Source organism: Chrysemys picta, chromosome 4 (genome assembly GCF_011386835.1).
Source record: "Chrysemys picta bellii isolate R12L10 chromosome 4, ASM1138683v2, whole genome shotgun sequence".
In the NCBI taxonomy this organism is placed as follows: domain Eukaryota; kingdom Metazoa; phylum Chordata; order Testudines; family Emydidae; genus Chrysemys; species Chrysemys picta.
In genome coordinates this window covers 14,330,535-14,343,583 of record NC_088794.1, presented here as the reverse complement: position 1 = coordinate 14,343,583, position 13,049 = coordinate 14,330,535, and the positions used below count along the sequence as shown (strand labels likewise).

General features: G+C 43.3%; 1 protein-coding gene across 4 annotated transcripts in view; it reads right to left on the bottom strand.

The window, feature by feature from the left end:
• ST7L (suppression of tumorigenicity 7 like) overlaps positions 1 to 13,049 on the bottom strand; it is a 59,639-nt gene that overhangs the window by 14,726 nt on the left and 31,864 nt on the right. The window contains exon 15 of one of the 4 annotated variants that reach the window (XM_065591444.1): positions 1,256 to 4,592. The exons of 1 other annotated variant lie outside the window; for it this stretch is intronic. In XM_065591444.1, the coding sequence (XP_065447516.1) occupies positions 4,497 to 4,592 (96 nt within the window). In that variant the 3' untranslated portion in view covers positions 1,256 to 4,496. Of the gene's footprint in view, positions 1 to 1,255; positions 4,593 to 5,338; positions 5,363 to 8,161; positions 8,181 to 13,049 lie in introns of those variants that run through there. 2 more of the 4 variants (XM_065591445.1, XM_065591447.1) reach the window with 2 other exon arrangements.

Genomic DNA, 13,049 nt, shown 5'->3' with positions numbered 1-13,049 from the left:
GTGGACACCCGCTGTCCACAGGCAGATGAGATGCCAGTTGGTTCTTTGGAAGTGCAACATACATGGAAAGCTGGCGCTGCTCATAGGCTGCTGGGCAGGATTTTATACTGCACCTCTTCCTCACCCCCGTCTCTCTCTGCACCGTCAGCAGCTGCACTGTCCTCTGGTCCCTCGGGAGAGGAAGCCCCTACCTCTGCAGCCATTCCTATCCTGAAATCCTGGGAGTTATTCAACTTGGCTCCCACACCCCAGCACCAGATCCTAGCAAACTGGGGAGTGCTGCTCCTCTCCCCCAGCCCAGAAATGATAGGCTCAGTTCATTTATGCCTGTGAGAATCCGATAAGAGCATCCATCCACCTCCTTCTGGGGAACTAGCTCACGTTTTAACCTCTTCAGTCTGCTGGTACTAGAGACCTGTGATCCAGCTGAAGGAGAGAGGCAGGCCCCAGCACCGCCCCCCCCCCCCCCCAGTCTGTATTTCTGGAGGTTTTCACCCATTGCTTCCCAGAAAGAAAAAGGACCTCAAGATGAGCATGTATTTAATAACTGGAAGACAAGCTCCAGCTACTGCTGCAGAATTACAACACCAGAGAACAATTTGCTGCATTCCTCCGAAGCCCTGTAGGAACCCAATCGCCTGCTCTCAGCCAAAATAGGTACCAGACACCAAGTGCTCCGTAAGCAACCAGACAGAGCCCCCAAAGTGCAAAAATGAAATAAGTAAAAAGCTTCACGTTCCATATAAACCAGCCGTTTGCACCTTGTTATTAATGGTTTTGCCTGCGACCCCTGAACCCTGCCTCGCTCAGAGTCGGGGATCTACGAGCCTTGGCACCTTCACAACAATTCCAAACTGAGGGGGTGGGGAATAAATTCATTGGACGCAGTAAGTGGGAATTAGGCTGCAGCAAAACTGCCCCGGGAACCTCTTCCACTCAACTGCCATGGCCAGGACACGGCCTTCATTGTGCCAACATGACATTTGCACTGCGCTTGCCCCCATGACCTTGGTTAGCAGAGTCACTACACACACGCTGATGGGTAACAATGAAGTCCAGCGGCACGTGCACCTGTCCCCTCTCCCCTATACAAAAGGCTTGCAGTGTTGTAAATAAATCACCAGGAATTCTAGGGCACCAAGGGCCTTCCCTCTTTGGTTTATAAGCCCGAGGGAAGTGATGTTGTCTCACACAGACCCTGTTACACAGAAACATATTGCAACCCGCAAAATGCCGCATCAGTCGCAGCAGGTCAGCGAGTGGAAATCTTTTTAATTACAGGATTTATTTGACAGATGTTGCAGAAGCAGGAAATGCTCAGACCTGTGCAAAGGGGACTAAGATATAGAGAGAATTTCTAGCAGAAACAGGTTTCTTTCTCTGAATCATTCATTTACCCAGGCCTCAGTTTAAGAGCATAAAAAAGGGTACAACACACAGGGATACTGTGTTCCCTGGCAGTGTGTTAAACGGGCCTAAGGGAATTGGTATCCTAGCCCACTGACTTCCAGGGGAATTTGGGACCTTACCTCCTGTAGGTTCCTTTGAAATCTCAATCATGACAAAGTTCTAGATAAGCTAGCAGCCGAAAGTCTATGTTGTCGCACGGGGTAATTCGTAAAGTCACGTGTAAAAAACCAAAAATGGTCGAGAACTTAAGAACTGGAGGGCAACGGACTGCAAAGCCCGGTGAACTACAAACCTGGTGATATCCGAAAGAGAGCTCTCCGCCCTGTTTGCAGCTGTTTCCATTGCTTCTCACTGACTCAACAGACTGCTAGGCTTGAATGAGGTTTGTGGCTGTTGCGTGTGCTGGTGGTGTTGCTGTGCGGGTTTGCGCCGGTGGTAAATGATGGGGTGTGGGCTGCCGTGAGGAGCTAGGTGTGTTTGAGGTTGTGTGTTGCACTTTGCTTAAATATTCTTAAATGGAACATATGGTAACAATAGTTGATTTTTCTATCTCCCCTGAGCAGCCATCATTACCCACTTCTATAGAGGTACCTGTGCACATCACTGGGGATACAGTTAAATGGCATTGCTATGTATGGATCAGGTGCTGGGACACTGCTCACAAATGGCAAAGGAATGCTATGTAGGGCATGCGTGGTTCCCCTAAGAAATGAAACAGAGCGGCTCCCTCATTAAGAATCACTGACAGCGCTGGAAGGCAAGCAGATTTTCATGACAGAGAAAGTTGCTAGCACTGCTTTCGGCACAAGCCCATCCCCTTTCTGTTACTGTTATGTCAGGGGAGGACAGTGAGAGAAAGCAGCTCTTGGGATGATACATGGGAGGCAGTGCTTCATTTATAACCCCACACAAATGCTGGAAAATGTTCAACTTTAAAAAGCATTAGGTTGGTTACCTTCTGGGCCCCTGTGGGCCATGAAGTGAAATTACACGAGCACAACAGGTCTATTAATCACTGCAATGATTCCACAGTGAGAAATAGTCCCACTGGCTTATATTCAACTGGAAGGAAAAGTTGAGAAAATTACCTACCGGTAGTTGGAGAACTCCAAAACTTTGTCAGTATCTTTCTGTAGATCTCCCCTCTTGACTCCTAAATGAAATCAAGTATTTAACCTACTGCCTACAGCAAAGGCCCCATTAATGCAAATGTACAGTGGGAGATAAAAACGCTGTGCCACAGCTTCTCCCGAAGGGGGTGTCTTTCTCTCAGCCACAATAGTGGCATAAGAGATACTTAAGGATGGATGTGCTAATGACCGGCTGCTTCACAGTCCTTCAATGACAAATTAAAGGAGGATTTGGCTAATCCGTGCTCATTCTCCTGCATCAAGGGGGAATTACGGGGCAAATCTGAATGGTGGGGGAAACATCCCTTATGTAGCCTATTGAGACTGCATTGCCACTGTGTGGATCAGATTTCAGACCCTGACTTTGCCCTGACCTGTTCCTTGGCTGGGACCGGAGACTGGACTGAGCGGCTGGTGGGTGGGGATGCTTCCATAGGATCAAAGGTTTGGCTAAACATGGCCTTTATTTGCATCAATTAGAATACCCTCATCTCCTCAGGAGCCCTGACTCCATGGAGCACCATGAACACAGAAGTGCTTAAAGAAAAGATCGAAAGAACCTTGAATGTCTGATCTTGATTTATGTGTCGCCAAACAGTAACATGACGATATGCAGCACCCAGCAGCTGCTTCCATTAGGGGCACAGAAGTTAGTCATTCTGCATTTGGCTGGCGGTAACAAGAAAGAGGGTGTGAGAGGACTCTATCGGCCACCACAATCCGAGTTATGTGGCCAGAGTGCAGTGAAAAGCATCGTGAGTTGCTGCACTCCCGAGACCTCTGTGAAATGGTTGAAATGTGAGGATAGCAACCTTGTACAGCCTTCCTGGGACTCCAGAAGTGAATGCAGATAAACACTGATCTTTATGAATAGACACCTCCCCCACCCAAAAGCAGATACCTTTACATTTATGTCTGTTACATTTTTACGACTGCCATACTTCAAGAGGCCAAGGTTAGTGTGGTTTTGTTTCCTCAAAGGAGTAACAGACACCCAAGCCCTGTAAGCACAAAACAGGCAATTTGCCCCCTGAATGTCTCATTTCAATTGTCCCAAGCCATGCTGCTGCCATCTACCTCCTTTGGGAGATTCTTTACATTACTGACCAGTGGACATCTATGTAAGTGTGCTATCCCTCTCAGGAGTGCTCCAAGTTTCAGTTTTCACACTTCAGAATCAGTGGATGCTAGTACGAATCTTGGACCTACCTTTAGGAGTCCCTGCCTCACAAAATGACTCATATACCGGTACCTCAAGCATCTTGGTGGCACTTTAAAAGGCAATTCTTACATCCTTTCACTTTGAAAACTAAAACAAAGGCAGAATGTTTAGCATTTAACCTAGAACGATCTGAATACTGAATCCAGATGCTTTTTCTAAGTGTGCACTTAGTTTCCTTGTGCAACGTAAGCCTATGGGATAGGACATAAGCAGACTGCTCGTGCTGCTTACTGTCTAGTGTAACCTGTCTTAAACTGCCACTTAAAAGGTCGACACATTCAGCTACTTACAAAAGGGGCCTTCTAATAAAGAGAGTGCAGAACTGTACTCAGTCCTTTAGGAATACTTAAACCAGGGAGGCTGACTAGTGACGGTATCACTATTGGCAGTTCAGGAGGAAATGCCAACACTGAAAACATCTACCTGATTTATTGTGTTCTGAAGTTTAGCACAGAGAAAGTAGCAGCCTCGACTTGTACATCTGGTTCAGGGAGCAAACAAGTTATTTGTTCAACAAAAATGTTTTCTTAAATGATTACAGATCCTAAGGCCAAACAAGGGATTTGGTTACTTTAAGCACCATTATAACAAGATGGAAGACAACAGTTTAAGTAATGCAGCTTATCTTCCTTTCGCTCCTCTAGCTGCCAGGTAAGTGCTCCATTGCCCAACGGGAGCTGGTGATAAGGTTCCTGAGAACATCGGGACTCATTACTGTGCAAAACACATTTCTGTCAAATTTGGGTCAGCTGATGCCAGAGACTGGATGGCATGAAGCGCTTAATCTTTTCCATAATGAAATTGAAGGGTGAAAGAAGCATCCCAAAGAACTAGAAGAAACAAAACAGAAAAAGTTTGTGCTTGAGTTAAAAAAGCAGTGGGATATCTTGCATCATTGGAGTACGAATGGAGAAATCTCACATCTTTCTTCAGATCAAACCCAGGCTACATCATCCTTGCTGCTGTACTGCCACCATGAAGTAGAAATTTAATACTAATACTGGTTTACACTTACAGACACTTATCTCAGCATCTCAGTGCATGTCACAAAACATTAAACACTCAACACTTCTGTGACACGGGAAGTCTTATTCCCATTTTAGAGATGGGCAAACTGAGGCAGAGGTTAAGTGACTTGTCTGAAGTTGATGGGACAATGACAGAGCTGGGGATAAAACCCAGCAGATCCCGGCCTTCAGTCCTTTGCTCTAATTGCACCTTAATGTTCGCTTGTATGACACTTATAGCCACAGTATAGCCCCAAGAAGGAATGTGATAACACTGTACAGAATGTGTGTATATAAACTCATCCAAGAGTAACTATCACTTTTTAAAAAAATTATCCTATATTGGAGGGTCTGACAAATCTACAAAAATCAAGAGAACGCAGAGGAGGAGCTGAAACTCAATTTAACTCACCCCACTGTGCTTAGATGGTGCAGTCTGCTATCATCTGGATGCCAGAACACTGGGGGAACTTGCACCCCAAAAGAGCCACAACACCTAGGCACAACAGGATGAGTTAGGATGGAGTTTCTCTTTGCTCTGAATCGTCCTGCTGCTTCATTAAGTTCTACCCCCTTGACGTTGATCAGGGAGGCTGGGGGAGGAATGCAGCACATTTCCTTAGTTTTCCAGGCAAAAAGTGCTTAGACCATTGATTCAATATAGTATAAATACAATCTAACAAATAGACAGTGCTCACAGATATAGTTCATATTCTATAAACCACCAAGACTTTTTTTCCCCTTTAATGCGACACCTTCACATTAAATCTACGAATTAAGATGTAGATTAGCAAGGCAAGAAACCTTTGCCCTTGGCATCGACACACACAGCTTGTGACAGGAAACATTAGGATTTTTTATACGAAGTGTAGAACTATTATCATTACATATTGGCAGGGAACTGCACATCTCCAAACTATGCACATTTTCTCTTAGATAAGCAAAAGCCTCAAGTGTTTATAAATATGAAAAGTTCAGCAGCTGGGTAAAAAGTTAATTCTCCAATTTCACTTAATGAGCCTTCAGAAAATGGTAGGGGATTTGTTCATAGAGTAAAGCAGATTGTCACAAAAACATAGGACATGCCACACTGGATCAGAGCAATGGTCCAGTGTCCTGTTTCCAATAGCGGAAGTACCAGCTGCTTCGGAGACAGCAGCAACTAACCCTCCAGTAGGCAGCTCTGGAATAACCTGTCCACAGAGAAAGTTTCTTCCTATTCCCATCAGAGACTGGCTAGGTGAGATATTTAAAACAAATCCCCAAAGACCCTTTCTTTGTTTTTGGGAAGACTTTTTCTTTCTTACATTGTTGAGCAATTATTTTATTACAAGCTCTGCAAGGCAGGGGCTGCCTTACAATGGGTTTGTGCCATACTCAGCATAGTGGGGTTGTGTTCTGTCTGGAGACTCTGGACATTACTGCTATATCGCTAAACACGTATAAGAAATTAATAGGGGCAAATTCCAGCAGGATACCCTGGAATACAGTTAATATGATTTACAAAGTGGGATGAATTAAAATGACAGACATCCAGGTAAGATGCTTTACCTTGAAAACAAAATAATTTACCTTGAATAAAATCACTATCTGATACAGATTGATGGTAGCTATTGTAGAACTCTGGAGTATGTGTTGGCTTGGCAGAATTCAATTTCAATTTTTTATCGCTTCAGTGGAGAATACTGATGTTTATTTTAAAACACTGTTTTTATCTATTTACAATTTCACAGTTGCAGGAAATTATGGGCGGTCAGACAATTATTTAACGACAGCAGACATTGAGATTCAAAACGTTAAAGGTTTATAACCATTAAAACACAAATTATCAACATCAGGTCAAAATATACTGAATAGATACCCTTAAATCAAAGTAAGAAGTTTTCAAGCAGCATTTTTCTGACCTTGCCTATCTGTAAATGTTGATTATTGATAGAAATATTTTTTGTCGGTTTGTGTGTGTAGGGTGAAATCGATGCGTACTGATATTTACCGATAAAAATCTTACTCCATTCCAAGCCTAAGTATATGTAAGACTGCACACATTAAAGAGTTGGGAAACTTTGCTTCTACAAGTGCATTCATACTTTTGAAGGCCCAATTATCATAGATTCAGACTTTAAAGCCAGAAGGGATCATGATAATCATCTAGTCTGAGCTCCTGCACACTGCAGGTCACAGAACCCCGCTTCTGAAATAGGCTCATAGCCTCTGGCTGACTTACTGAAGTCTTCAATTGCGATGTAAAGGCTTCAAGTTACAGAGAATCCACCATTTTACTTTCATTCATACCAGCATGTGACCCATGCCTCATGCTGCAGAGGAAGGTGAAAGCCCTCCAGTGTCTCTGCCAATCTGACCTCAGGGAAAATTCCTTCCCAGCCCCAAATATGGCGATCAGTTAGATAATGAGCATGTCGGCAAGACACTAAATTCAAGCACTAAACTGTGAAAATATGTAAACCAGGACTACTCAGCTCAATTAAAAAAAGTATTAACATTTGGGCTTTTGTGAAGCATATAATTAACAATACAGAATCAAACAGCTGAAAACAATGGTTTGATTAAAATAATCTACTCAATGAATTACGATATAAGAAACGAGATTAGGGTTTACATTCACCTAGAGCTTAATGGTGAAAAATCCAGGTATTACAAATACCATTCTACCCCACCCACCAAGCGTACACTTGTGTGTCTTGGATTTCCTATAAACCCATCCTTGGCATCACACTTCACTGTGGTCAAACCATTCAAAATTTCCATTACAGAAAAAATCCTGAACTATGTAATAAAAACAAATGCACAAAAGTATTATGATTTACCTGGAATTAGGATTTTTCCATTTCAAAGGGATAAATTTAAGGCCTTTAGACCTTTATGAAGGTATAAAAATAAGACTTATGTAATATTCACAGTATAGTGACACACTTATGCTTAGGAATAAAGAAATTTTAACCACTTGAGTATGAATAAAGTTTATAGCGATAATCCTGTTTTTTTAAATGGCAGAAAACCAGTAGTTATATCGGGGTAGGCAACCTATGGCACGCGTGCTGAAGGCGACACGCAAGCTGATTTTCAGTGGCACTCACACTTCCCGGGTCCTGGCCGCTGGTCCGGGGAGCTCTGCATTTTAATTTAATTTTAAATGAAGCTTCTTAAACATTTTATAAACCTTATTTACTTTACATACAACAATAGTGTAGTTATATATTACAGACTTCTAGAAAGAGACCTTCTAAAAACGTTAAAATGTATTACTGGCACGCGAAACCTTCAATTAGAGTGAATAAATGAAGACTCGGCACATCACTTCTGAAAGGTTGCCGACCCCTGAGTTATGTACTTTGTATCCCTGATATTAACTTCAGTAGGCTGTTGTAGAGCTGACAAGTTTTATGTTGCTCACTACAAAAAACAAAACAAAAACATATTTCTACCTTGCTGCTATCAAAACTAAAATACCACTCTGTGGCAAGACCAAGCCTTTTCCCCTACAGCTCCCGCAGCAGCTCTCTGCCACTTCACAACCTACATTTTTCAAAAGGGACATCTCCAAATTCAGGATGTATGAATCAAGTTAAATTAGATTAAAAGTGAGGGCATGAAAATTAAAACATATTCAAGCAGACCTCAACATCTCTTTTTAAACTGACCCAATTGGGTGCCAGTTTTCTAGGTATGAGTTCCAATTCATACAAATATATGGAATTCTTGCTAGCATCTGACAGACCTCCCAAATTTACGTGAGGCACTGCCTCCTCGCTGAAATTTAAGGAAATCTGATTGTATTTCTGATTCAATTGGTACCTGAAGATACCAAGTTGTGTCTAGAAGGCAAATATTCTACTGTTTGGCTCGTCACTAGCTAGAGCAGTATTTCTCAAACTAGGGTCGCCGCTTGTGTAGGGAAAGCCCCTGGCAGGCCGGGCCGGTTTGTTTACCTGCCCCGTCCGCAGGTCCGGCCGATCGCGCCTCCCACTGGCCGCGGTTCGCTGCTCCAGGCCAATGAGAGCTGCTGGAAGCGGCGGCCAGTACGTCCCTCAGCCTGCGCTGCTTCCAGCAGCTCCCATTGGCCTGGAGCAGCGAACCGCGGTCAATGGGAGCCGCGATCAGCCGGACCTGCGGACAGGGCAGGTAAACAAACCGGCCCGGCCCGTCAGGGGCTTTCCCTACACAAGCGGTGACCCCAGTTTGAGAAACACTGAGCTAGAACATTGGAGTGAATCAAAATTAGCATTTTCTTTTCATTTCGATGCAAGAAAAATCACAGAAAAACAGTAAGAGTTTATTATTAATTACGTACGTTCTTAAAGTCTCAGAACCCCACTTTACTAATGGGGAAAATGAGACCGTGCTGAAGGGACTTTCCTAGGGTCAAAGAGCAAAGCTGTGGCAGAGTCAGGATTCGAAGGCAGGTTTTCAGACTCCCAGTTTACGCTCTAACCACTAGGCATTCTATCTCAAAAAGAAGCTTTTCTACATACTGGATATGGATAACTAGTTGAATTCATTTTTTTTAAAAGTGTCAATATGAAGCACCTGTTCTGAATGGCACTTTAAGAACTATTATTGCACCCAGTCAGGGAAAAGAACACATCCAGGGACAATGCAAGTCAGTACAACCATTTCTGTACTTTCTGTGGAGGTTATCCCTTGGGATCCTGCTGGGAGAGGCACAGAGGCATGCACACTTCTCATCCATCTTTTCAATTGAACAGGGACTAGAAAACCATCCCTTCCCGTGGAAAATAAGTGCAATTTAAAGCACTTGCCCAATGAACAAACCAGGCTAGTGCTTTTGCCCACATTCACCAACATTCCACTTGACATGCAAATTGCCTGGTATGCAAAGTGAACGTAACGCACACAAATTACATTTTTTTGGTTGAAGAAACTCGGCCGAGAGAACTTCCCCAAGCGAGTCTTTGTTAGTATAACATTTGACCTTGTATCTCTTTGGAAATCATACAACTTTGCTAATGTAGTCCTTAAAGAATTAATCAAGCAAATAGTTAGACCCTGGTTGCCATGAAGCCAGCCAATTACGAGCAGCAGAGAAATTTGTCATTGGCATGTCCAACTACATTTTCCCACATAAAGATTAACAGAACAGTGTGGAAATGGGGCCCCGCTCTCAGACCTGTGTGGCTTGGACACCACCGAGCAGAAATGTCAGCAAAACAAGGATTTCATGAGAACTTTGCACTTTAAAATAAGTTAGCATTTTTGTTCCATCTGTCTCAGTACCTGACTTGTTCAACAGCAGAAAGCCTGACGCGCTCTCATTCTCAAGTTATTCAAGGTTTTTTTAGTTACTGAATGTGTGTTCAGTGGCTCTGTGGTTAGTGCTCCAGGCTACCACATGAAAGACATGAGGGCAAGCACATTGCAATGTGGTTTTGGTTTTCTGATTATTTTTATTTGAGGGATAAGCAGCGTGGCAAGCAGCTTGTATGCCTGTAGCTTTCCCTCTTTTCTAGAGCGCATAACCAATTTTTGAGAGCCGGAAGGAAGGTTACCACTATGTGCAACCTTATATGGGGCTGGCAGGGGGAGAAAAACCACGAAGAGAAACAAAAGGTGTGGGTGGGAAGAATCAGTTCTCCCTGAGACATGCAAGATACTCTATCTCGATGTAGCACATTTCTAAGTGCCTCACAATACTTTCCAGAAGATAGGCAAAAATCCCCATTTCACAAGTAAGGGGACTGAGCACAGTAAATCAGGATCAAAGCCTACATCCAACTTCCATCCTGAAGCTCAAATTAGCAGAACATGGTGCTTCCTTGAAACAGAATGAGTTAACCATATTGTAAGGTTCATTCAACTTCCCACCTAGTAACTGGAACCAGAATGTTTTATATCCAATTGCTTTAGTTTCTAAAATGCAAATGGCAGTTAATTAACAGCTGGCTTGGAAGCAAACAAGTAATTCACCTCTCTGTCCTTGTCAGTCCCATTCTGAGACTCTCTTGCTCTGGCTTCCAATCTGCCTTTTCACTCTCACTTTTCAGAGTTTCCAGCTTCCAATTTCTTTTTTGCAGCTCACACACTGTAAAATTTTATGAAAATAAAATCTATCTTCAATGCAGTGCTTGGTGGGGAAGTTTCCCTGCAGCTGAAATGCTCCACTGCCCCAATAAGAGAACAAGTGAATACCACAGTATGTTTTAATCACTCCACTTCTTTGTCCAAGTTGACTATTGGTTTTACCCCAACTTCAAAAACCATTTTTCACAAATTAGTTCCTTACAAAGCAGGACAAGGTGACTCATGACCAGTGCCTCTTCCTGAGAAAGGGTTTAGAACTTCACTTTCACCAATGCAAGCCAAAAGTTTTGCATTACACTGCAATATGAACAACATGTTAGAAGACAGCAACTGTGTAAGTGCCAAGTTTACATAGATTTGGTTAACATCTATCCACGTATCATCACAGTATCTTAGCACTCAGGCCAGGTAGTAACAAAGTTCACAGAAAAAGTGTTAAAATAACTTTTAAATCAACCGAAAGATAACTACATAGGAACCTATTTATAGGCTTTAGCTCATTGATTTCTATTATATAACACCTAGGAAACCCAATCAATCAATGGTCAGGGCCCCACTGTAGTAAACGTATTGCAATCAAGAAGCAAAGACAACAGTCCCTGTTGCAAAGAGCTTACACAATTTAAGTGTCAGATGAAATGCAACAAGTGGATGAGACAAATAGGGTAAGGGAAGGAAATGAGGTAACAAAACAAACAGATCTTAGCATGAAAGAAGAAGTTAATTTATTGTAGTAGCTGACTTACTAACGTTTGAATGTACTGGGATACCTGGCTCAGCAACTTACCATTTGCTTTATGACAGCAATTGCACTGCTCTATATAGGAGAATTTCCATTAGAACCCTCCTAATTTCATGCATTAACAACTCAACTGTTTAAAAAATCTCTGCCTTAAATTTAGCATGAAAGGTCCTAACTGAATAGTGTGCAAAGTTCCGATTCAAATTGTGTGAAGCAAAAACAAAAATCAATGTGCGTGTTTTAAGTCACAAGACTTTAACAGAAGACGCTCGGAATGTATAAGGTGCCTTTTGCACTCCAACGTCTTAGAAACTGCTGTATTGCCATTCCCACTATGGAAATGAAACTGCTGCATTTAGACTCATCGCTGTGCATGCCCAAGAAGCTTTTCCATCGGTCTCAAAGGACTCTGAGAACATTGGTTTTGTTCTCCAACACCCCCCCTCCCCCAGGCTACCATACATACCTTACAGGCTCTTTTCAAACTATCCGAGTGGTTGCTGTGGGCACCATACAAAGGCAAATCCCAGCTCATGGCTAATTTCTCCATGGGGGGCTAGTAGAAGCCTGTATGGAAGTTATCTATGTAGGGGACTCCCATTTCACTCCACCCTGTGCAGCCTCCCCATGGAGCCTAGCAGTGACCCTTCCACATTAGCCAAGAGGTGCACAGTGCTATGGGGTGTTTCCCAGCCCTCCCACTAGGGACTGACTGCATGGCCATCAGGAAAGTCACAGCACAGTGTAATACTCCATTGGGTATTTCTGTAAAATCCCCTTGTACTGTCTGTTGCACGTTTAGAAAGAACTCTCTCTGAGCAGGAAGACAACGCTGCTCTGGCTGGATGTAGACTCTGCCTCCCAGGCTCACAGTAGCAGTGGCTTAACACAATGCAATTGATGAAGAGGCGCTCCAGGGAGACCAGCTCCATTAACTACCGAGCGACTTTACTACTGCCTGCTTGTTTATAAAAGAGTAGTGCCTACAGGTCCCAACTGAAACTGGGGCGCCTCCACACTGAGCATGGTACAAACACACAGTAAGACACAGCCCCACCCTGAAGACCTTCCAGTCTAAACTGACAAAAACAGCAGCAGGGAAAACAGAGGTGTAGTGAGATAAAGGGACTTGCCCACAGTCACCCAGATGATCAGTAGAAGAGCTGGAACAGAAGCCAGGTCTCCTGAATCCCAGGCCACTGCCCTGTCCACTAGACTTAGGGTGACCAGATGTCCCGATTTTATAGGGACCGTCCTGATATTTGGGGCTTTTGCTTATCTAGGCTCCTATTACCTCCCACCCCCTGTCCCGAGTTTTCACACTTGCTGTCTGGTCACACTAACTAGACCACTCTCCCTCTATTCTAGATAGGTTTGATACCATGCTCATCACCATAGTATCTGAGCACTTTCCAGAAGCACACTAAGTAACATAATTAACACCTTTCATGTGCAGTTTCGCTTCCCAGATCTTTAAAGGC